This window comes from Lampetra planeri, chromosome 29 (genome assembly GCF_965212315.1).
Source record: "Lampetra planeri chromosome 29, kcLamPlan1.2.h2, whole genome shotgun sequence".
NCBI lineage: Eukaryota > Metazoa > Chordata > Hyperoartia > Petromyzontiformes > Petromyzontidae > Lampetra > Lampetra planeri.
Genome location: NC_136135.1, coordinates 4,295,254 through 4,321,546, shown reverse-complemented (window position 1 = coordinate 4,321,546; position 26,293 = coordinate 4,295,254). Strand labels below are relative to the sequence as shown.

The 26,293-nt window shown below is 47.0% G+C and overlaps 1 protein-coding gene across 3 annotated transcripts in view; it reads right to left on the bottom strand.

Moving 5' to 3' along the window:
• The window catches only part of UBASH3B (ubiquitin associated and SH3 domain containing B), a 108,662-nt gene that overhangs the window by 32,050 nt on the left and 50,319 nt on the right, over window positions 1-26,293 (bottom strand). For all 3 annotated transcript variants that reach the window (XM_078608136.1, XM_078608137.1, XM_078608138.1), the window contains 3 exons: window positions 17,216-17,402; window positions 13,274-13,472; window positions 12,523-12,692 (listed from right to left, as the gene is read on the bottom strand). In XM_078608136.1, coding sequence (XP_078464262.1) covers window positions 12,523-12,692; window positions 13,274-13,472; window positions 17,216-17,402 — 556 coding nt within the window. The remainder of the gene's footprint in view (window positions 1-12,522; window positions 12,693-13,273; window positions 13,473-17,215; window positions 17,403-26,293) is intronic.

The window sequence follows — 26,293 nt, the reverse complement described above, 5'->3', positions numbered from 1 at the left end:
GGTCATCGAAGATGGAAGGGTTAGGGAGGTACAAGGGGAAAAATAGGTCAAGGGTTCACAGGGAGAGGGCGCAGATACACGTTTGCATCAATGCACCGTATTTACGAAGACTATCAGTGAGATCAAATGGGGTTCACAAACAGACGCCTCCTCGTAAAGGACCCGACAAGGACGCAGAACTTCCGCGAAGCTTCCAGGGCCCACAATCCCTAAATCGCATCCCCACACACACATACCGTGGCAGCTGATGCGGGTACTTGACGATGATGAGATGATGATGCACAGATGGAAAATTAAAACTTTCTCTGGTGTGCGAGGATGTGCGGGGGAAGGACAACAAACTAAACACAAAAAGCAGTTACAAAGAAATTAGTTTTCAATCTCGATTTGAAAGTGCATAGCTCCCAGCGGGTTCCTAATATCAGATAGAAGAGCGTTCCAGACGGCCGCAGAAACCAACCTGAACGCGTGCGCGATGTGGTGACCGACTTTGTTCGATGATTAGACAAAAGCCGCTGCGAGAATGACCGGAGTTCGCATGATGGTTCATGCTCTTTGAGAAAGTACATATCTGTTGTATGGAACCTGGCGAACCCATGGCCTATGGACACCTCAACCAGTGGTGATTAAATCGTATGTCGTTATTAAAGCTTTCATGTTTAATTGTAAATATTTAATCAACTGATATTAACCTATATTCTTGGGTCTTTCGGTAAAGTCACGTAGATATAAAAAATAAGAAAAATAATCACAATATCACGACGTTTCGATCGCAACACAAACAATCGTCATCAGGTGAGAGCTGCTGAAGCAGGAAAAAATAGGTTCAAAGAAAACAACAAAAATTAGGTGTCAATCTAAATCTAAAAGCAGTGTTACGTAACTATTTATTTGAATTGTAACGATTGTTATAACAATTTAGGATATTTTATTTTTCGCGATTTCCGATCGTGAAGGCGCTACGTTTCGCAGTCAGCGGTTTTAGTAGGGGGCGCAATTTAATTCGCAGTGTCCTTTTTCTTTTTTCAAACGTGGAAAATTTTAGACCGTGACTCCCCGGCGGCACGCCAATGGCCTCCTCTTCTCGAATGATGTCACAGGATCCTTAAAAATTCACCGTGCAGCATACGGCGTGTGGCATGCCTACAGTTTACACACCCGCAGAAACAACTGCTGGGTTATCACCATAAACCTCTGTCACGAGCCAGCAGATGCACAACCAACCGGCCACGTCGCTGCACCGTGGTTCTTGTCAAGGGGGCAGAGGTCGCAAACGGGTTTTGATTCCTTACCCGTACCCGGCCGCACCAGGGTCGCAAACGGCTACCCGTACCCGTACCCGGCCGGGTACGGGTAGCCGGGTATCGGGTAGGGTACGGGTATCGGGTACCCGGTTGCGACCTCTGCAAGGGGGTAAGGAACATTGATGGTTGATACGTCTGGTAAGGGGGCTACACAACGCAAAACATTTGGAGCCACTGGCCCTGGTCCAACTCTGTACAAACGAGCAATTGTGTGCGAATGAACGGTGGAAAGATGTATTATAATGTAACGAAACTATAACTAGTTTTTTTTATTTTACCAGGTAAAGCCCATTGAGCTGTATAGCGTGTTTTTAAGAAGCGACCTGGCCACAAACGATAGCTCAACGAAGTGGCTTATCATGTGGAAATTTATAGCAGCCAAATACTTGGAATGCATATTTCTAAATATTGAGGGAAAAACCGAAGGACCCGGAGAAAAATACACGCAACCATTGGGAGAGAGACATGCCAACTCCAAATATATAGGGCGTCAGGGTCGGGATCGAACCCATGACCTCCTGTATACAAGGTGTGCTGCCCTTCTACAGTCCATAAATGCCGTGTGGTTTTGCAAAACCCCAAGATGATCAGTTTTACATTTATTAATAATGAACACAAATCTCATAACATCCATATGTCATGGAACGTTTTTTTTTCCCGCGGAAACAAAAGCATTGTACAAGCGTGGCAATATTAAAGCCTTCATTCAGTATGTTTCTTTCTCCCTCTAAGCCTGCGTACTTTACTACGCGTCTCTTCGTACTGATTGACATGTAAATTTTTTCTCTAACCCCTCCCTCTCTCTGCCTCCGTCCCCCCCTCTGTCTATTTAAGGCCACCCCACAGAGACGATCTCCCTCTCTGTACCTGTGTTACTCTCTCTATGTATCTTGGTGATATCTGTCTGCTTATATGTCTGTCTGTGGTTTTCTGGTTAGATTTTGTATCGCTATTTCATTATACCTGATGATGATTGCTTGTGTTGCAATCGAAGCGTCGTATGCTATTATTTAATTTATTATTTTATCTTTATACGTGACTTTACCGAAAGAACCAAAGAATAATTCCTGCAGTCACGAAAGCTCCAAATTTAAGATTCAGTATGTTTGCGAATGGATGTGACGCAATTACGTCTGGCGGCTCGTTGCCGTGAGTCAGCACCACATTTGAAGGTAATTGACGCATGAAAGGGATGGGATTATCTAGGGCGGTGCTTCTCAACCTTTACTGCAGCCACGCAGAATGGTAATACATCAAGTTCAACTTCATGTATTAGGTATAGCCCTGTGAGCCATTTGGCTCTTGAATCGGGTGCAACCGCAACAAACAAAAAACTAAAACATGAACAAGAAAACATCTTAAAGTGACTATGTGACTAAGTGCAAACAGAAAATCCAAGAAAAGACAGCAAAATATTGCATAAAAAGCACCGGGCACCAACGCTGTGTGCAAAAATCCCAGTGGGATGCAAGTCAAACAACAACAACCACAAAATAACTTAGATTAATTCTAGATTTGAAGCTTTCGTGACTGCAAGGATTCATACTCTTAGGCTTTTTCGGTAAAGTCACGTAGGTAAAAATAATAAAAATAAAATTAATAGAAGTACTAATAGAAATAAAATAATAAAAATCACGACGTTTCGGAGGCAACACAAGTCTCCGTCATCAGGTGGGACCGTGACAGCTAAAATTACAGCATCAAGTGAGAAAAACTTAGATTAAGGCCATCAGTCTTACTCCGTGCTACAACAAACAAACATGGCCAAACCAGTCAACTTTTCGAAATCACCAAAATAAAGCCATGAAAGCAATGAAACAGTGCGTGATGCACCCCAGGTTAAGATCCACTGCTCTACGGCCTCTGCCCCCTCTCCCAGGAGTGGGTCACTGCCCTGTGGGACTTTAATCCTATAAGCACATTATCGCGAGTTGTTTTATTTTTAGTTTTTGTTTCATGCTTCCCCACCCCCATTCCCCTTCGCATCCACCCCCCCCCCTTTCCCCCCCCCCCTCACTCCCCACCCGCGTGGATTTTTCTCCGGGTCCTCCGGTTTTTCCCTCCACATTTAGAATCGAGATCATGCGTTTAGAGTATATGGCTACTGCTAGGAATTTCCACAGGATGATGATGATGAGAAGCCACTTTGTTGAGCTATCACTTGTGATGGACAGGTCACTTCTGACAAAGAGCCCCGTGGCTCAGAGGGCCTTACCTGGGAAAAATTAAAAGAAACAGTTTAAGTTTAGTTCTTTCCCAGCCCCCTCTCTACCCCCCACCACCCCATGTTAGTTATCTTTGCCCTCATCACGAGTTTGTTTTATGTTCCCGCTCGCGGTCCCCATTTGGGTGGGGCGGCGAGCCCCGAATTTCATCGCGACACGTGAGTCCCTGGCACGGACGACCTCCAGGGGGTTTTCGCCGGCGGAGTTTCTGTCACCGCCCCACGCACACTCCACCTCCTTGAACTGTGACCGGTGGCTTTGTACCGGGCTAGCGTTGAGTCACGATACAAAAAAACTACGTAAGAAAAGGTTAATTGATGCATGGCGAATGTCAGGCCGCATATTTACCGAAGCGGTGATGCAATCCGACCAACTGGAGATTGGCCGTGTGATTTGCTAATACATCCGTTATTCAGCAGCAGCATGAAACGTTATAAAATGTACACACTCCGCCGTGTGTCCAATATTCAAGGGTTTCAATATACATGTCCCAGTCTTCGGATTCCATTCGGATTCACTTGTGTGTTTGTTTATATACCTCATGACTGTTGATACTCACATACTCCGACTGATGCTCCTACTGTTGTGGAGTGACTCGTGCAGCCAGCTATGGCTGCAGGGTGTTGGTGGTACATGTTGTTTATGTCGTTCATTGTGAAAATTCGGTCACAGTTCCTATGATCACTGTTTCATTGCTTTCATGGCTGTATTTTGGTGATTTTCGAAAAGTTTTTTGGTTTGGCCATGTTTGTTTGTTGTAATACAGAGTTAGACTGATGGCCTTAATCTAAGTTGTCTTGTGGTTGTTGTTGTTTGACTTGCATCCCACTGGGATATTTGCACAGGGTTGGTGTACGGTGATGTTTCTGCAATATTTTGATGTCTTTTCTTGGATTTTCTGTTTGCACATAGTCACTTTAAGATGTTTTCTTGTTCATGTTTTTTTGTTTGTTGCGGTTGCACCCGATTCAAGAGCCGAATGGCTCACAGGGCTATACCTAATAAATTAACTTTGAACATGCTAGAGGCGTGGGTGTTTGGAAATCCTGGGTTTTACCACGGATGGACAACTAGCATCGTTTACTTATTCCACTTCGTTGAGCTATCATTTTGTGGCAAGGTCCCTTCTGAAAAAGAAGCTAACAGCTCAAGTGGGCTTGACCTGTCGGTTAAAAAGAATTGCTTAGTTTCACAAGCAGATTTTTAAAAGTGATTTTGTTTACCTTTCCTATACTTTGCACTCCTTTCGTGTCTTTGAACTGTTTGTTGTTGTAACGTTCTGACCCACCCCCTACTGGGCAAAGAGCTTAACAGCTCATCGGATTCCTCCAGTTTGAATACATATTCTGATTCTGAACTTGAGAAAAGTTGTTAGGACCCTCCTGAAAGAAGAATCTTGAGACTCAGCGAGGCTTTCCTCAGTAAACGAGAGCAATCATCGTAAAAACATACATTTACGAGCCAAAATAAAACGCAGAACGCTGCATCTATCCAGGTCAGAGATACAACAAGAAACTCGAGTTATGCTATTGCATAACTCAACACCTTTTCACTGCCTGCATTACGTGTCTATTGTTATAGGCCAGAGGGTAAATAGTTGCAGGAAGAATTCACGAATTGTTCGAAATGACAGCACATTGACCTAACGCTGCATGCTCACGGGAGTTGCGAGCGTTTCGTTTCTGTTGTTTGAAGTGTAATTAATTTGGTAAAGCCACGCAGGTAGAAATAAAACAAAATAAATCACGACGTTTCGAACGCAACACAAGCACCCGTCTTCAGGTGAAAGTCGCGATAGCCACAATGTCTGCTGCGAGCAGTATGATGTCTGCAGTCGAAACGTCATGATTTATTTCGTTTCATTTCTACCTACGTGACTTTACCGAAAGAACCAAAGAGCATGGATTCCTGCAGTCACGAAAGCTTCAAATCAAGATGGAATTCATTTGTTTTGCAAAGTACAAAAAAAGTTTCCATTTGCGTGAACATTTGGAAATAATACATTGGCTAAAAGATTTGCTAAATCTATGTTTGTGGCATTGCACACTCATTATGCATTGTCGTGGAGCATTACAGGTGAAAGTAAATATAAGAAAAATCCAAGCCTGTCTCCACATAAATTGTTATTTTAGTCGATCAGCCTATCTATCGGCTTTCTTATTTAAACCAAATGCTGCTCGATAACATTGGTTTGGAAAGCCGGTTTGGCTCATAAACTGATATACTTCCAATATAATTGGGGGCACAGATTGTAGTTCTGCTTCTAATCGCTTAATTTTTGTTTAAATCAAGCTCTTCCACGGCACTGTCCCTTGCGTCTACAGTGGCGAATATAATCTACTGGGAACATGAATTGGAAATGTTAACAATTTATTAAAATTGTTTATGATGCTCATTAAACATGCCGTCAAATTTGTGGTCGTACAAATCGATTGCTGTATCTATCGATTTGTGTACTGTACGTTGTGTGTAGCTGGAAGGAAGGCCTTACAATCCCGACTCTTCTGGCCTTCTCATCCTCCCCTCTCTTCCCCACTTCTCCTCCATCCTCGTGTGGAAAATACTTTCGAAATTTGTCTGAAAGTATCTTCTGCTCCTGTCCGTTTGCTCACGTTGTCTTGGGGAATATTTCCGTGCCCAGAGGCGACATCTCTACAGCTTCCGACAAGCTCGTATCCCCCATCCCCTCTTCCAAAAGTAGCGTAATTATGTAATTCATAATCAACGTTTTGGGGTTTAGATCGCGTTATTTATAAATGTGTCGTAACCCTCCACCACCCGACACGGCCAATCAGTAAAAAAGTGTCACGTTGACAAAAGACAAATAGTTCACTGCTTTAGCCCACCGGTGTGTTGAAGCGTGAAACCACAACATTTACAATTTGAGTACGACGTTTCGCTGGTAATTGCGTTGAATAATATTGGTCGCGAAAGCCTACGTGTTAAACTATGTAATTGTTTTAATTTTAAGATTTAAAAAATATATATTTTACCAACCGCTTTTTTCCTCTCGCAGATCCCGCGGGTTAATCTGGTCGAATTATTCCCCAACTTATCCACCTTGCGTCTCGTCCTTCACAACACGCTGCCTTTGTGCCATTGCTTAGCGCACGTCAAGTGGGTTCCCTTGCAAGCTACGAGAAGGGGCAAAGTTGAGCTCAGTGCAAAGCAACTAAACGTTCTTGAATCGCATCGCGATTCCAAGTCGTCAAAAATGTAACCCGGCCAAAGTGCAGAATATCTGGACCGTATTTTAGTGCGTTCACGCGAGTCTGCACAGCGAGTTCATAGATGCTGCATGCTCGGCAGGTTTCATACGAATAAAATTAATCCATTCACAGCTCGTTTGTAAATCCACTGCTGGATGAAGGTCTCTCCCTCCCCCCACCTCACCACTACGGTCAGTCAGTGGCATCCTCAGCGATTGCGAAGACGCAACTTAGACGAATGACGCGAATTAAACCATTACTGTGAACGTTAGTCGTTTTATTATTACTGCATTACAATCCTAGCCACCCTTGTTTATCCGTTACCATGCCGACGATAATAAAAAAACTTCCAGAGCACGAGTTTCTGACCCTTTCAAATTACATAATGTTACTTGTTCGCGCGATCACTAACCCGCTAATAATAAACCTCCAGTTAACAGCTGTTTTGCAATCGATGACAACAAAGTGCACAGGGGAGACCCCGTGGTGCCGCTCACCTTTCCGCTCGACTGACGTACTTCGTGCGCGCCCAACGCCTCACCCTGTGACGACAGCTGCTCCATGTCAAGACGACGATGACGATATTTGCACAAACGCCCACTTAGTTTCTGGTTATCTCCAAGACGAGACGGGTCTACTGAGGGTATATTTTGGAAAATTTGATTTTGAGCGTTTTAAGATGTGGCAAGAAAGCAAGGTTGCCACCGCGGAGGTGCAAATAAAAGCAGGACATATCATCGGAAGGAGAACATCTCACGATGAAATGTGTACGATTACAAATGACCAAAAACAGGGGGGGTGTTTTTGTTGTCACGGTTAGACCCACAGATGATCGTGGGGATATCTGTATAGGTGGCAAGCCCTACAGGAAACCAAGGGTGCCGGAAGAACACCCACACATGCGAGAATAAAGCACCACTATCATCGACATCAGCCACGATCCACCCACTGTTCAATGAAGGCCTCCACATGTCACCACCATCGCGATGTAGCAATCGGCATCAACTCCTACGCACGGTCCAGTTTCAATGTTGCCATCTCCGCGGTGAGTCAGCCCTTTTGGCGCGCCCGTTCTCACCACCGGGCTGCTATTCCACGAATGGTCCCTGTCCATGGGTCATCGCTTCTGCTTCTGACGTGTCCCTGTTCAAGTCACTCAACTTTCCGCATTTGTCAGCACTGCGAGTTCTCCTATAACGCGGTAATAGTCGCGTTCCTGAAGAACACTGCATTGCCATAAATAATATATGACATAGGGGTAAAGCGGAGTCCGCGATAACGCGTGAGATGTGTACGCAGGCTGAATAAAGTCTGAAGCGCGTGGGTAGCATCTAGAAGCATCCAGCAGCATCCCGCCTTGTGTGATGGCGCTACGCCGAGGCAGCCGTACAACCGCTTGTTTCCTACTCGTGTGACGTAGTTCCGTTCGCTCGATCGCGTTATATCCAATTCACATCCGCGTTATAAAAATGTGTTTCCTAACACATTCATCACGTTATATATGCAATTCGTGTTGTGAAAACGCACGCGGCGTTACACGAGAACAGACTGTCCGTCTCCCATTTGAATTTGTTCCCCGAATTACAGCGCTACTCTTCCCCGTCTCTCTCATTGTGCACATTCGAAGTGAGAATCTCTGCATACTTTCCCAGCGAAGTTTTCGGCTTTTGTTTGGTTTTTATTTAAGGCGCATCTCATCGCTGTCACAGTTGGCTGCATGCACCGAGCCGAACCTCTTATCTTATCTTAAAAGGAATTAAGATAACCACGGCAATATACAAAGAATTAACAACGGTACGTATCAATGTGACGGTGGAGGTGATGCGTGAATACGGTGAAAGCTAAATTGATGACTGTAAATGAAGATGAATGGAATAAATGGGGTTAATCAGTGATAACAATATAATGAGATGATGCAGAGGAAATAGTAGTGGTGGCGCTTATGAGAGGGAGAGATTAAGGAGTCGTGGGATGAGCTAGGGAACAATAAGTGTGAGTTTTGAGTGAGGTGCGGAATTTAGTGAGCGAAGGTGACTGCTTATTGTGGAGGGGGAAGTTTGTTCCAGTGAATCGGGGCGAGAAGAGAGAGAGAGAGCGAAAGCAAATTGGTATCCCTTTTTTTTTTTACGCGAGAAATTAATCGTTCCAAAAGACCTCTCGCGTCTTTATAAACGCCGCTCTCATTCCGATCCACCGTCGTTAAATTGCCCGAGGTTAAACCGTTTCTTTCTCCCCCGGTCGCATTCCCGCCCGCAAAAATATTTCGTCGCACGTTTACTTCTACGAAGAATGTCCACCCGGAGTATCTACGCGGTTTCTCGGGGGGACATCAAAAACCCGCACCGGTTTGGGTTTGCGCAAAGGGGATTCTTGGGCGAGGGCAAAGCCAAAAAGCCAAAAGAAGCCGACGCACCCTGACAACAAAAGCATCCTCGACGCAATGCGACGAGTGGAGAGAGTAAGAGAGGGGCACGGAGATGACTGTGAATTTTGCGCGTGGAGCGAACGCGCACGGTCTGACGTGACTCACCGTGATTCATGGTACACGTTGCCAACAGTCGTCACTCGCGTGAGGTGTAATGAGGGAGGGCCTGACACCTGATTAAAAAATAAATATATTCAGCCGGAATTTTCATTTGGTTAGTTGCTTCCTGTCCAAGTGGCACGTTAATTAGGCATAGTAACGAGGAAACCATTTGTAACATCTATATCATTAAGCTTTTTTACTCAGGAAAGTCTCCAGACAGGTTTTTTTTCAGGAGGGTTATGCCAAAGCTTGCGGACAAAGGAGGCGATTGTGTGAAGTGTAATCCAAATTGGATGATTTCTAGGTAATCTTTACGCATTGGAGATGTGCTGGTTAACACTTGTTGCATTCTGTGTTGTGTGTATTTTACTACAATGGGACAAAATCAGACAAATATTTGGGATAAAGATTACAATCACCAAATCGTGAACCAGAATTATGGCAATTGAGGGATGGCCTGAAAAATATCAATCAATAAACTTGATATCACGTGAAAATGTGTTGCCTAGAAAGCATGTTGTACGTATGTACGTTGAAGGACAACAAACTAAACGCAAAAAGCAGCTCTTAAAGAAATGAGATTTTAGCCGACTAAAAAGGAGGCTTATGTTGAGAGCTGGCAGAGTAGGCGTAATGAAATACAGTAATCCCGCGCCACTTCGCGGTTCAAGTTTCTCGGCCTCAGTGCATCGCGGATTTTTCGAACTGATTTAAAGGCCTCATTATACCTGTGCAGTAACACCATCATCATCATCATTCATCATCACATTCATCGAACTGCACAGGTCTGTCATCATCGTCATTGTCATCGTCATCGTCGTCGTCGTTACTGGAGTCAAGTCTCAAGATACTACTGTCATTGGTGAGTGTAAAACACCATAATACGTATCGTATGAGAGAGAGAGAGAAAGTGAATGTATAATATTAAGGTTTTATAATTAAATAGATTTAAGTAAAATATATATATATAAAGTATAAATATACATATTTTAAACATATGGTACCCACACACACATATACGGAAATTCCTAGGGGGCCAATCCTACTTCGCGGATTTTCACCTATCGCGAGGGGTTCCGGTCCCCATTAACCGCGATAAACGAGGGATCACTGTACGCTGAAAGTGACTTGTATGGCCACCTTTAGGGAGCGGGGAAAGATGCAAACAAGGAACTTGAAAGGGAATTGTATAGTGGGGTCTGAACTCATGAGCACCACGGTGGGTAATGTTCTAAAAAAATGTTTATTTATCGCAGGACGCTGGCGGAGGCAGTTGGTGCATCCGGCGCCCTCCACACAACAAAGCGAGAAGTGCACCATGTGACCGGCATCGTGTGACCGAAACCGCGTGGCCGGCACCGTGAGGCTGGCACCGCGTGACCGGCACCGTGAGACTGGCACCGTGAGGCCGGCACCGTTCAGGCTGCCACCGTCCAGGCTGCCACCGTCCAGGCTGCCCGGCCATGCACCACAGGCACTCATTACACACAGAGTGCTGCTTGCCACAAATTAACAAATTTTCTTTTTAGTTAAACCGCAATATCTCGCTGATCTCGTCAAAGAGCATAAACCATCACACAATCTCCGGTCATCCTCACACCGGCTGCTTTCGGCTCACCATCGAACAAAGACGGTCACTGCATCGCGCCCTTTCAGATGTACTTCTGTGGCCGTCTGGAACGCTCTTCCTTCCGATATTAGGAAGCCAGAGGAGCAATGCACTTTTAAATCATCGAGATCGAAAACACATTTCTTTAACGCGGTCGGCTACGTATGGTGCGAAATAAGTTTAGCGCATCAAGCCAGCGTGTACCCTTGTAAAATAAAAAAAATTCCCAACGGTCAGCTCTGAGAAAGTAAAACATTTCTTTGTTGCCCGGCATGCCGCTTCAGTTTGATTGTGTCACGCGGTGGGCACAGGCAGGGCTTTACTTACAGTCCAAATAAAGATTCTGATGCCCGTGGGAAATTCGTTATCGATTCCGCGGAAGGTCACGGATTAAAGCGGTGAAGAGATTCGAGTGTAAATTTCCGTGAGGAAATGAAATTGTCGCTCTCGGCAAAAAGATGCAAAAAAACTGCCGCACAAAACGGGATTTTTTGTAAGTCGGAAGTACGTCCCTACACAAGACAAAGTACAGCCTTTAACAGACTGTTGGGGCAAGTGCTGCTAGCGAGCACCTATGAAGGCCGGCACGGCACACGAGGGGGTGGGTGGCCAGCACCACGCCCGTCAGCCTTTGTCTCCTGAGTGCCAATGTTTACACACCGCAGCTGAGTCGACCTAGGGGAGGCCCAGGATCGATTCAGACAATCGTCACCGGTGTTGGACATGAGCAGGAATCGTCGAACTCGGGAGGCCGGGTTCGTAGCGTAGCGCAGCGCGCTAACCGCTGCTCCACCGCTCCCCAAACACATCCCTATACACAAACACGCGCGCGCATGACCGGCATGAGCCTCTTGCGCCCCCTGCTGATACATACGCAGAGTTTCCACCGATCGTTCAGTCGAAACCCAGGCACCACGGGCCTGTGTGAACAGTGTGGTTGCTGCGATATCGCCTCATAATTGTACCGTAGGCTGTTGGTGCCATGCTGTCATTGTGATGATGTTGCCAGATAGAAGGGTAAAAACCCAATTATCACATTTTTTACTGGCAAATGAGGTTCCAATGGTGTAAATGCTTACCCCGAGCTCTCTTACTCTGATGGTGCATTGTCTTTGAGTTGTGCGCCTTTTGGCGTCATCTGGTCCAACACCATGTGAGACTAGGCTCTAAGGAAAGCTGTCTCGGGTGTGGACCAATCAACTTCAAGGACAGTGCACATACATTATCAGAGTTATGTTTTTTGTTTGCATTCCGACTGCAGGTATTGTGGTCTATGCAAACATGACTCCTTGTAAAAAAGGTGTCAGTTTTGTTGCCAGATAGAAGGGTAAAAAAACAATGATCATGTGACGCTATTGTTAAGATGCGGTCAGGTGTGACGCCGTTACTGTGACGCTACTGCTGTGACTGCTGGTGCGACCGCCGGTGCCGCGACGCCATTGTGGCGAGACTGTTGTTGTGACTTTGCCGGTGTGACGCGACCGGTGCGACACCATTGCCTGTGACGCTACCGTTGTGACCGTCGGTGCAAGACCGTTGGCGCGACGCCGTTGCGGCGAGACTGTTGTTGTGACTTTGCAGGTGCGCCGCCGCCGCCGCCGGTGCGATGCTGGTCGTCGCGACGCCATCGCCGTCGAAGCGGCCTCACCTCATGGCCCGCGTAGCGGATGTCGCGCGAGTAGAGCACGGCGCACCACTCGCACGGCAGCTCGGGGTCCACGGCGCGCACCAGCCGCTCCAGCTTGGCCAGGTGCTGCGCCTGGAACTGGTACGCCAGCGTCAGGTGCAGCTGCCTCTTGTGTGGCTCCACCTTCACATCTGCGGCTCGCCAACCCATCCACGAAAGACAAAGACCCCCCCCCCGTGTGGCCTTAACAGACTGTTGGGGCAAGTGCTGTTTGCGAGGAGCACCTTTGAAGGCCGGCATGGTACACAAAGGGGTCGGTGGCCAACAGCACGCCGGCCGCTTTTGTTTGGTTTTTACACACCGCACCAGGTACTCATGAGGCTGAGTTGACCTGGGTGTCGGCTGTGAACGGGAATCGAACTCGCGTCGATGGGTTCATAGCGCAGTGCGCTAACCGCTACACTACCCACCCACAGGACGCAAACGACGCGGGTGACCGCCTGTCTTTTGTCAACTCGATGCTCCTCGTGCAACGAGCAGCAGCAACAAGAACAACGACAAAGTCAAAAATCTGTGCAGTGTGGCAGATACCAGTGATTTGGTGGCGACTTCGGTGGCAAAGAATCGATATTTATAATAATCAAGTCGATGCATCGTTCCACCCCCTAGCGACGTACGAACGAGCGACGCAATGAGCTATGAGATGAATGAGATGACGACGACAATGACAACAACAACAGCAGCAGCGGGATCCGTGACGCTTCGCGGATACCGGCGGTTTTCGCGACTTCCGCGGCGAATTCGGCGGCGAACTCCCGCAGGATTTCGGCGTCGCCATCCTGCACGAAGAGACCCAGGAAGTTGGGGGTCGAGAAATGCTCCAGCCGCAGCGGCGTCGGAAAGCGGGGCCGCCACGTCTCCACCACGCCCTTGAGGCCCCGGCACAGGCCCTCGGCGTTCTCGTCCTCGCACTGTCGACCGCCGCCGTGACGCGCCAAGACGGGGGGGGGGGGGGGGGGGGGGGGTGAGTAGGGGAGAGAGCACGGAGAAAAACACACACGGGGACGGGGGGACAAGAGGTCAAGTGTCAGGAGTGGCTGAGTGCGGTGCAAAGAGGGTGGAAGGGGAGTGAGGAAGTGGTCACGGCAAGAGTGGGTTCAGACTCTGTCTTCTCGACAGACCTGTTCTTCACCTGAGGACGGCTGCTTGCGTTGTGGCCGAAACGTCGTGAGAATTATTTTATTATGTTTTATTTATATTATTTTATTATTTCCATTCAAGTGACTTGACCGAAAGAACCAAGAAGATGAATCTCTGCAGTCACGAAAGCTTTAAATCGAAATTTAAGAGTGGGTTCATCCGGTCAGAATCAGTTTTCTTCTTCGTTTGGCCGATGTTGACGTAAGCATGCGCGCTGAACTTCTTTCGCACCGTACGTAGCCAACCGTACTAATCGGAGGTGCTGGGGAAAGACAACCGTCTAAGCACAAAAAGCAGTTCTAAAGAAATGAGTTTTCAATCTAGATTTAAAAGTGCGTAGTGGCTTCCTAATGTCAGAAGGGAGAGCATTCCAGACAGCCGCAGAACCGCATCTGAAAGCGCGTGATGCACGCAACCGTCTTTGTTCGATGATTAGCCAAAATCCGCTGCTGCGAGGATGACCGGAGTTTTACGTGATGATGGTTTATGCTCCTTAACGAAAGGAAACAAATGCAGAGCAACAATTATGAATTTTACTTGGAGGTGGTTGAGCCAGAAAATTGCATCAGGAGTGGCGGAGATAATCGTCGCGGAGGATTGGTAGCCTTCACGCGGCCCGCTCTGTTAAGTGGGAAATCACAACTGATTGAACTGCGTCATCAACCCTGCGGTTGAACATTGCTCAACGATCTCCCGGTTTCCAGGACAACCACTCGAGGAGCGGTGGGCGGGGGGGCAGAGCAGAGGTCGCAACCGGGTACCCGATACCCATACCCTACCCGATACCCGGCGACCCTGGTGCGGCCGGGTACGGGTAGCCGTTTGCGACCCTGGTGCGGCCGGGTACGGGTACGGGTAGGCCGTGAGTCACTGGTGAGTCACCGTTTGTCACTCATTTCCCAACGTCTTGTCTCTTCTCACAATTCAAGTTCCTAGAATCAACCCACCCGCACCTGCAACATGGCTTCATCCCAGAGGTCGCAATCGGGTACCCGTACCCTACCCGATACCCGGCCGGGTACGGGTAGCCGGGTATCGGGTAGGTTATGGGTACGGGTACCCGTTTTCGACCCTGGTGCGGCTGGGTACGGGTATGGGTAAGGAATCAAAACCCGTTTGCGACCTCTGGGGCAGAGGCACAGGGGGCATCTGAGAGGATGGCGAGAAAAAACAAGGAGCGGGATGGAATTATCAGAAGAGCCACAGGTAACAAGTTAAAATTTTTATAGCGACGAGTAGCGAGACGTTTCCGTTGACTTATTTATACGCTGGCTCCAAAACAGCGACGTTTGGTTAGGTCACTCTGTCCGTTTACCATCTATGGCCTTGATCGACATAAACGAAGATCCGTTTCCATTTGTTGGAAATTTGAACCTTATGGCGGTACCCTGGAGTACCACAGTATCCCGGCTCTCGCATGATGTCCGTGATGCAGTCATTGTTAGTCTGTTGATTGTCGGTGATGCGGCAATCGACTCGTCTCGACGAGCTGTGCACTACGATGCACCACCACGGTGCGTACCGCGAGCGTTCGGGGTTTCAGCGCAATCGTCCTTCGCTGCTTTTAGATATTGCGGAGTAGCACTGATTTCGGATTGAGTGGTACCCCGGTCGCGGAGTTAAGTCCACCCAACCCCTGGGGAAAAATAGTGTCCCAGAAATAAAACATTAAATTGCCTCAGCCGTTTTGTTTTATTTGGTACCCCGGGGTACCGCCATGAGGATCATTTGTCGATTAAGTCCCTATCAAGAGAAATGTTTTTACTCTTCTGGATAGCAGTGACCACAACAATGTTGTTTTCCCAGAAAGGCCTCACGGAGTATCCGTTACTCACTTTAACGGCGAGGTCCTACAGTGGATGTTTGGTGCAGTTTCTTTCAACATATTAACAACAAGAATCTCGCCACGTTCATCATTAGTGCTGCCTTATTACAGAAACCCATAATAGGCTGACATTTTGGGAAATGGCCTTTCTTTAGTCTCTTGCTGCGTGACGGTGATGAATGGGGTAATTTTTTCTCTCTCTCCATGTGTGCTTATGTGCCCACTGCCAAAACAGTCCGTATTTTTTTTTCAATTCGGTCTTTTTTTTGTGTGTGTGAGGTAAATGTGAGTTCCTGGAGAAGGCCCAAACTATGCAAGAGAAGCGGCCCAGAGCTAAATTCCATTTGCCCCCCCCCCCCCTTTTATTATAGACAACAACAAAAATACTCTTGTGTGTAAATCCTGGGCCACATTTCCCCATTTTCATTTTCTCACCACTCCTCTGGGTGGCGCCAAATAGAAACACACTCACTGTACAGACCGATCCCATACATATTTACTGCAAAGACACGGACAAAGATTCCACCCCCTCCCCCCGTATAGCCTGTAACAGACTGTTGGGGCAAGTTCTGTCCGCACGTACCTCCCAGAGACGCACAGTGCAGAAAGGGTGTCTCGCACCCTCCGCTTGATTTCTCACCGAATATTTTCTGCGTCGCCAGTAAGACACGGGCCCCGGGCACGTGACGAGCAGCCACAGCCATAGCGAGAAGATATTTGTGGATGTGGTGTGCCGGGTGAGGAAATATTTTCTGGGTCACTGGCCCAGACAGACCCGGCTGAAATTAAACCATGCTCTCCTCAGTGTGCACCGGCATGCAGGGCATCTATCACCATTTAATTTTAAATTCTCTGTCCGTTAGTCATTCTACAATGCACAGCACCACCGACTCTCAGCACCACCAATACCTCTCACCACCACTGCCTTCTCAGTATCACCACCGTCTCTGAGCACCACCACCACCTCCTCCTCGAACCATGAGGATTGTAACACAGAGCTGAGTATGGATGCTTTCTGTGTGGCAGAAACCACAGGCGTCGGGTAACGGTGATGAACTATGAAATGACGCGTGACCTTTGTAAAAAAAAAAAACACGACAAGGTGGTTTCATGAACAGGAAAGCACTCGAGTCACAGTCGGGGAGCGATTCACCTGATAATCCCCTGCCTCACATTCTTCGCACTCAGATGGATGCGCTTTAGCCAAACCCACAATTGCTTCTGTTGCCCTATGACCCGACGAGGCTCCAGGTTTGTATGGTTTTACTTTATTTTGCGAAGATGAGACGCAGGCAGCCAATGCGAATGAATCACTCCCATCGCAACGACCGATTGGGCGAGATGTTGACTACCTCGCCTGGTATACAGGTGACCGTGGGCTCGATCCCGACCCTGAAGCTGGATATTTGGAGTTTGCATGTTCTCTCTCCCCGTGTTTGTGAGAATTTTTGCCCGGGTCCACTGGTTTTTACCTCCATTTTAGAATCAACATGCGTTTAAGAGTATTGGGTTGGAATAAATTTCCACACGATGAGCCACTTTGTTGAGATATCATTTGCGATAGCCAGGTCGCTCCTGAAAACGAGCTAGTTAACTCAGTGGGGCCTTACCTGGTAAAATAAAAATGACTTGTTTGGGTTTTTTTTTTATTTACACGATGGCGGTGGGTTTCTCGGGGCCCGCGCTCACCGTGAAGAACTGGCAGAGCGTGACGTGCGGGAAGACGTTGTGCGCCTTGTTCTTCCCGCACTGGGCGCGAGACGCGTCCCAGAAGTCGGAGAGGCGCTGCGCCAAGCGCCCCGTGGGGCACAGGTAGAGCACGTACTCTCGTGGGAGCGGGTCGTCCAGGAAGGGGTCCGACAGGTGCGAAAAGAGCCTGTGCGGTGGACGCGCACACACAAAGACACAAGATCACCCGCACAGCCTTCGACAGACACTTCGGCGCAAGCGCTGTTAGGCGAGTAGAGCTGCTGGAGGTAGGTCGGTACGGTGCGTGGAAGGGGTGGGGGTGGCCAGCGTCACGCCCGGCCGCCTTTGTCTCCCCAGTGGCGATGTTTACACGCTGCATCAGGTACTCATTTGAGGCCGAGTTGTCGCGGGGTTTGCGACGCAGCGCACTTACCGCTACACTTCCCACAGCCAGTCACATCAGGAGTGGAACACCCCAGGTTCGATCTCACTACTGATTTTCCGAAATAAACTTCCGACTTCTGCTTAACAGACTTGAACGAACGAGATGTTAACTACCTCGCCTGGTATACAGGAAGTCGTGGGTTCGATTCTGACCCCTGACGCCAGTATATTTGGAGTTTGCATGTTCTCCCCGTGGATTTTTCTCCTGGTCCTCCGGTTTTTCCCTCCACATTTGTGGCCGGGTCGCTTCTGAAAAAAAGCTATATAGCTCAGTGGGCCTTACCTGCTAAAATAAAAACAGTTTAGTTTAGTAAGCAGTCAGGTCTATTGATGACCCAGCACTCGCTGATTTTCTGCAGTCGCTCGCACTCTTCTTTTGCTACTAGCAGGGTTAATGTTCCTATGAACTTCACCCATTCGTAATATCCACCCACGTTAATTGTTTAGTCTCATCCGTACTGATTTCAACCGCCATAACCAACACGGCAGGTCACCACACTTCTTTTGCTGCTTTTCGCCCCTTTTGTACTCCTCCATTTTGGAAATCACTCCCATTGTCATCAATCCCGAAGCCTTACAACTTTCCTCAATTCAAGGAACGCAGACACTATTTACCCCTTTACGACATTAATGGTACTGTTTGTTGGCAGCTGATTGTGCGTTTTTTGTGGAGCCTTTTGGGCGCGTAACTCTACAAACTGCGGTTAAGAAAAAAAAATGAAGTCACTGGTGAAGGCCCACAGGTGAGCACATTAAGCAGAACTTCACCGAAACCCAAAGGCTCGGTAGCTCAACCCTTTCCCATTTCGATGACATACGTGTGTAATGACAGGGTGGCACCTGTCGGCCGGGAGAGGTAATTACGGTCATGGCTGCATTACACAATGCCTTATTATAAAGGGGGCGTATCTGGGGTAAAGGTGAAAGGCGGAGTCAGTCGAGAAGCTCCGGGAACCAGCTCGAAGGTTCTGGAAAGTGGGCGTGGCCAGAGGTGGAGCTTGGCTGCGCCGGAGCAGATATAAAGGGGGACCGAATCAGAGGTTCGTGGCTGTTACGGGTCCTGGGTCCTGGCTGCGTCGCTGCTCGTCATTTCTTCGTCTCCGACCACGTGGCTGATTTTCTGGAAGACTCTCTCCGTCGCCGCGCTGGTCGAACAGCTCGCGTAGCCAAGCCGGAGATGGGGCTATGTGTTAGAATCAGCTATGTGTAGCTGCGTTACACAATGTCTCGCCCAGTGTGCTCTTAATAAATAAGAAGCCTTCTACTCGGCGTGTCTTGGAAGTCGCTCACGACACTATCATCAGTTTTTCTTCCAATTCCTTTCCCGTGATGTACTCGTACGTACGTCATCGCAACGTCAGTGGAATGAAGTAAAATGCCACGCGGGAGGGTGTGTGGCACAGTTTGGCGCCTGCTATTGTAGAGTGCGGTCGTGTCTCTCCAGTTCTCTGCGGTGAGTACAATGTCTTTAAAAACAGCGGCTCTACGCCTCTCTTAATAAAATTTACGAAAACCGCTCGGGCGTTCCGAGATCCAGCGGTGAACGGGACACCCACTCTGCAACTTGCAGACGTCTCGGGATGGGAAAGGGTTAATCCGCCGCCCTTGGCAAAGGTGATAATAATACTGCACTCATAACAGTCATAACTGTAACCCATCACTGCCTTGCAGCAATTAGATACGGAACAATGTTCCCCTGTGCAAGTCCAGGCTCGCGACTGCCATCTTCTCTTCTGCCTATTGCAGTGTTTACAAAATGCTAATTGAGGAAGCAAAACTGAATTATCGTCATCTCCATATTTTATTCAGTATGCGCCTGGCACTTTCATCAACATCACACAATCGGTCTACCCGGTGCCAAATAGACACACAGGGAATAGTTGCGTTTCATGTTTGCGCTGTTTGTTCAGCAGCCCTTGTTAATGGGCTTGCCAGGTTATGGCCTATAGAAGTTGTCGCGTTATTATTATGGAGAGACGGGGGGTGGTAGGAGAGGGGGTCATGGAGATATGGGGAGATGGGTGGAAGAGGGGAGGTTGGGGGGGTATAGAGTCGCAATAAAACAAACACACACCCTTTGATAGAGAACAATGCTTTAAGTAACATCATCCTGCACAGAAAACACACACTCACGACTTGGCTTGTGTATGAGTAACAAAACATTGATGATCAACCGTAGTGATTTTCTATGCATAGTAATTGTTACCGATGGCCAAATGATGTGGTTTAAGTGACAATTGGCGCCATAACATTCCCAATGGGCTGTTGGGGTTTTTTTTCTTTCCCTCTTTAAAACTGCGTACACCGTGCGTTTTTTTTCATTTATTCAATCACATATTTGACCTTGGATAATCTCTTGACATGGAACGTATCATCCGCGAGATATGTTCACCGATGTATGAGCGTCTTGATTAGAGAGGATTTCTGAGCTGGGTAATGATGCGATTTCGCATTCAGATAGGCATCAGTGTGCGTTTGCTTTCTGTAAACGCTGTGTGTTATTTTACCATTTAGGCCATGCCCAAGTAAAATATCCAGGAACGGGAGTGTGTTATTCACCTCCATTTCCATGGTAAACTGAATGGCCGGGTTTTGTGCATTGAGATGATTTAGAAAATCGTTAAGTGTATCTTTACCATGTGGCCAGACAACCAAAGTGAAAGTCTAGTGAGAGAGATTAAACATGTTAAAGAAGCACTAAGACAGAATGGCTACAATAATGCTCAAATTAACAGAGCACTAAATGCCAAATCACGATCGCAAAGCAACACTGCTGAAAGCGATCAGATTATTAAAACAATAAAAATACCATTTATCTCAGGAGTAACTGACAAATTAGCCCGTGTTTTGCAAAAGCAAAACATTACAGTAAGATTTGGTACAGTACACAAAATTCAACAACTAGTAACGTGCACTAAAGACGAATTACCTAAATTATCAACAGAAGGTGTATATCGGATTAATTGTGTATGTGGCAGATGCTATATTGGACAGACAGGGCGTAACGTTAGTGTAAGACTAAAAAAACACCAGAGAAATATTAAACTATCGCAAACACAACTGTCGGCAGTGGCAGAACATGCTTGCCAACAGGGACACTCAATTGATTTTGACAACGTTGAAGTGTTGTGTAAAACTAGTTACTACTGGCAAAGACTAATTAGAGAATCCATTGAGATTGAGAGAAACAAAAATAACTTTAATCGCTCAGACAGCTACAGGCTTAGTGCGGCCTGGAAGCGTATTATTAAATAAGATGCATTACAATTCCTTATAAGGGAAACAAGCACTAACTGATTATTAATGTAGCATAATCACAATAGAACACATTCCAAATGATTACTAATCTACAACTCGCAATAGCCTTATTACTAATCAAGTATATAATTACAATAACCCCCCCCTCAAATCTTTGCACCTGATGAGTTAATGAGTTAATGATGACGTCACCCTACTGCTGCTCTATATAAGAACGGGAGACACAGCAGAGCCTCACCATTCTGGCGAATTGCCCGATGATGCTGGATGCAATTACCAGCGAAACGTCGTACTCAAATAGTAAATGTTGTGGTTTCACGCTTCAACACACCGGTGGGCTAAAGCAGTGAACTATTTGTCTTTTGTCAACGTGACACTTTTTTTACTGATTGGCCGTGTCGGGTGGTGGAGGGTTACGACACATTTATAAATAACGCGATCTAAACCCAAAAATCGTTGATTATGCACATATTTGACCTTGGATAATCTCTTGACATGGAACGTATCATCCGCGAGATATGTTCACCATGTCAAGTGACATGTACACGGGAAGCACACGACACATTACATTTTTGTTTTTAAATTCCAAACAAATTATACCGGTATGCAATATAAAGGGACTCCTTATACAAATATTCGACTGAAGAATTTTCAGAGATACGAACAAACCTGTATGTATGTCATGTAGATGCCACATGAAGAACCAGTGGCATCTACATCTATAAGAGATGATACAACTTTTAAAGCCATTCCCCGTGTTAAGTGTACATGCCAAACAACGTGTTTGGAATCGACAGGAGTAAAGTTGAATTTTACGAACAAATCGACTTGCGAACAGACCTCTAGAACCTAACTCGTTCCTACGTAGAGGAGTCCCTGTATACCATTTATAGATCGTGAAATACAATTTATACGAGGTCAAAAACAGTAAAAGAAAAATGCCGGCTTCTTTCTTTGTGCGAATTATTCCCCGCTCGTTTAAAACTGGCGAGCAAGAGTCCGAGACGTTCGAGACCCGTAAACAAAGGGCGTGAGGCTCAATTGGCACGTTTGGCTTCGTACACGTTACAAAATATAAACGGACTTGACTCGCTAATTGACTGAGCGAGTGACTGGTGTGAAGTTTAGCGATCGGTCTGGAAGGGAGAGAAAGTTGAAGTTTAGAATAAGTTTAGTCGAGTCTAGGCTTGCTGCGTTGAAGCTCTGATTTATTTTAGTTTGGGATGTAAAAGAGTCAGCCCCCCCCAAGCTCTCAATTGCTTTCAGTCTCGAGCTAAACACTTCCAAAAATATAAGACCTTGACAATCGGTGAACCAGGTAAGTCACCTCCCGTGGAATTTAACACAATAAATACGACGTGGATGTAGCCCAATGTAGGCGACGGGTTACAACCATGCTCACCCCGCACCTCCGATTAGCATGGTGGGCTACGTACGGCACGAAAGAAGTTCAACGTACTGTCTTCTCGACAGACCTGTTCTCCACCTGAGGATGGCTGCTTGCGTTGTGGCCGAAACGTCGTGAGAATTATTTTATTATGTTTTATTTTCGTTATTTTATTATTTCCCTTCTACGTGACTTTTACCGAAAGAACCAAGAAGACGAATCCCTGCAGTCACGAAAGCTTTAAATCGAAATTTAAGTTCAACGTACGTACGTGCATGCAACGCTGGCGCGGACGTGGAGCGGATTCACGGGGACAGTGCATCCACAGGAAAACGGATTAACGGGTTAGTGAGCGAGAATTGGCGAGAGATGAATGACGTTCACCAGGCTGAGTCACTTCACGTGTTAATGACACCCCCCCCCAGCTCTATATAAGCTCTGAAAATTCTGAGCCCGCATTGTTTTGCCGATGACGACTGCCCGGCATTAATCTATCCCTGGTCCCCTGCTGATCTCATACCGGCAGCATTGCAGACGCTGATGTCATTTGTCAGCGCTTCCGATTCTTTCATGTCTGCAAATTGCAAACCCCCGCCCACCCCCCCCCTACATTCTATGCATAATAAATAAGTTTCCCTCCGTTCCAGAATTCTGACGTAAAAATAAAAAAAACTTTTCAGTCTTATCGGCCTCCCAAACTTAGTTCAGCCGCCAGTCAATTTTATTTAAGCAAGCAGAGAGCGGTCAAGCTTTTCTAAATAAATACTGATGGGTTTACCAGATGTTATTGCTAAGAACATCGCCAAGAAACAAAGGAGCGCTGTCAGCTGATATAAATCAGTTTTTTTTATGTACAAATACTGACAATACAGTGTTGCGGATTTCTTCTGTGAAATAGATTTAATACCTTTCCATCCTGTATCTCCATACTCTTTTAGGTTTTCCAGTCATATATTACATTTCATTTGGAACGAGCGTTCTTCCCAAATAACATCTGGTAAACCATGCGCACTGTTCAAGCACGCCTGACTCTGCTGACACGCCTCAGATGGTCAAAACGAGTCCAGCGTCTGCGTGCTTAAAGTGGCAAACAACAACTCTGGAAGGCCAATGGACGCGCTGAATTGATATTATTTTTCTTCTTGGTTCTTTCGGTAAAGTCACGTGACTTTACCGAAAGAACCAAGAAGATGAATCCCTGCAGTCACGAAAGCTTTAAATCAAAATTTGATATTATTTTATATTGCTGTGGAGATTAAAAAAAAACGGAATGCAATTTATTATATCATACAGAATAATCCACCAAATTTTTATTTTATTCACTGAGATTATTTTACCTGCAAAAATCTCGTCTTACAATATTTACCTTTTTTCCCTGCAGACCATTTGCATGATTTCCGAGGTACGTTTCAAACACTCGTGAGAATACGTGAGAAGAAGTCATGAGCAAGACAGTGAAGTGGCTTTTTTTCCCACCTGGGCATAGAAAATAGACCAGCCAATTAAGACTAAGTTCGCAGCGCACAAAGGCGCCTTTGGTTAGGCAGCGCTATTGACGAATGTGTTGAATCTTTTTGTCATTTTCAAGAGCTACCTGGGGTTGTTGGATGACACAGGTGTGTGGAAATTCCAAATCCAGAGAGGATTGGCAGGACAGAGGCTGTGTCTAATCCATCTGTGCGGAATTTACAGCGTTGTCGCCTTGCTCTATTCCCTGGGTCCTCTGCTCTCCTCACGAATGTTCAACACTCACTAACCCATTCCCCATTTCTCGATCAAGAAAGGAATTCTCGTAAAATAGCACGGTGGTGTTGGAGGGGACTGGCGATTTCCACCCACGCTGGGATGGTGGCAATGGCGCGCTGAGTTTAGTGTACGCCTCACAAACCATCGTGTCTCATTCCGATTAGAGCACGGTTGGCTATGTACGATGTGAAAGAAGTTCAGCATACATGGTGCATATTTTCCAGACCTTAATTCTAGATTTGAAGCTTTCGTGACTGCAAGGATTTATATTCTTAGGTTTTTTCGGTAAAGTCACGTAGGTAAAAACGTTCGGAATTTTAATTTAATTTTTATTTTACTTTTATTAATTTAAAATTTTTACCTACGTTACTTTTCCAGACCTATTGATGACGACCTTCAATTCAATGGCATCCATTTCGTGGCCACGCAAACCAAACAATGTACCACATTGTGAACCACATTAGTCTGGGCTCCTTCAACAGAGGAAGAGCAAAATAACACAAACTCTCTGTCAAAAGTCCTCTCATCGTGGCCAGCGGACCTCGACGTTGACATTTAGCTCCCGAAAATATCATGCGTTGGGCTTCTTTCACACCGTAGGCAGCCAACTGCGCTAATCAGAGGTGCTGCCATCATGTGGCAATCAGAGAATAGCATATTTATTACTATGAGACAAGAATGTCTGTGTGTCCCGGGCGTGACGTCACTCCACGTCAGCCAGCCCCCCCTCATTAATAAAATCATGAACAGGTGACGTCCTGACTTAATGCTTTCGGTGACTGCAGGAATTCAAGCGGTCGCTTGTGTTGCGATCGAAACGTCGACGTTTTTGTTATTTTCTTTGTACCTATCTACGTGACTTTACCGAAAGACCCAAAGAATAGGGGACGTCCTCCACATGGGTCCCCCCCCTCATTAATAATCATGAGCGGTGATGTCACTCCAAATGTAGCACCCCCCCCCCCCGCCTCATTAATAATCATGAGCAGGTGACGTCACTCCACATGGGGGGGTGAGGCGCCTCCTCCCCCCTCCTCAGCGTCAACGTACAACCCTCACTACAAAGGCAGAACCCTCACGTCACGTGATCTCCGTAACGCTGTTGAGACATAGAAGTAAAAAGGACGTCATGATGAACAAGGGATTATAACCTTCAAATGAAATAAGTCTGTGTCACCGCGGCCTTACAAATTGCACACAAATTGATGCAATTGTAGTGACATCGGGAATGTCATTGTATGGTGCCGGCCCGGAAGGGCCGTGGTGTACGATGCACCGTCATCGCGTACACCCCGTGGTGGGTGTGGTACCAGCCCTCGCGGGGCTTGGTGAGCGCTGGGATAGTGCGGGCACCACGCATAGCGTGCAGTGCGGGCTCCACCAGGGGGAGCAGGAGAGTGTCAGCCCAGGGGCAGGGTTGCCCCGGGCCATGGCACACTGGTTGACCCTGCAGACACGTGATCCGGAGTGTCCACAAAGAGGTCCCCAGGTGGGGAAACTAGGGGGTGATCACGTGTCCGGGGAGAAGTCTCGAGAGGGATCGAGGGGGAGCTAGAAGGCTCCAGAAGGTGGGCGGGGCCAGGGGCGGAAGGGCCTCGACCCGGGGTGGATATAAGGCGGGTCCCTGAGAGGGACCAGGGTCGCTGCATTCTACAAGCTGGAAGCTCTACGTCTACAAGCTGAAGTTCCACGTCCACCAGCTGAAGCTCTACGTCTTCGAGGCAACCACGTGGTCGCGGACCCAAGTGAGGGCCCGACCCTTCGTAGCAGTAACTCCTCTGTATAGAGTAGTTAGCTGGGTGGTCACAACCCTAGGTTGTATCTGGTGATGGGGCAGTTACCCCTTCGTGTTACGTGTTACAAATAAATGTGTTGCCTCTAAAAGGAACAACGTCTGTGACTCAGTTGGACTCACTACACAATGAATATCTCGTCGTGGTCGGTTTTTCACTTGCAAGTTTCAGATTTACTGAAATACACCCATCCTTGGATGGGCAAAAGGCTAGTGGAGAATGTTAGTCTATGGACCGCATACCGCATATTAAACCCACTGTAGTCTACGCTCCTTCAACGGCGGAATAATAGCAAAACTACATAAACGCTCTCTCCTGAAGCCCTCTCATCGTGGCTATCATACCTAGAAATTGGTATGTAGCTCGCGAACATAAAAATGGCAACCGACATGTACAGTTAGAATTATTTCGCTTTTTTTTTACTTTGAGGCTGCGTAATTTGTGGGAATG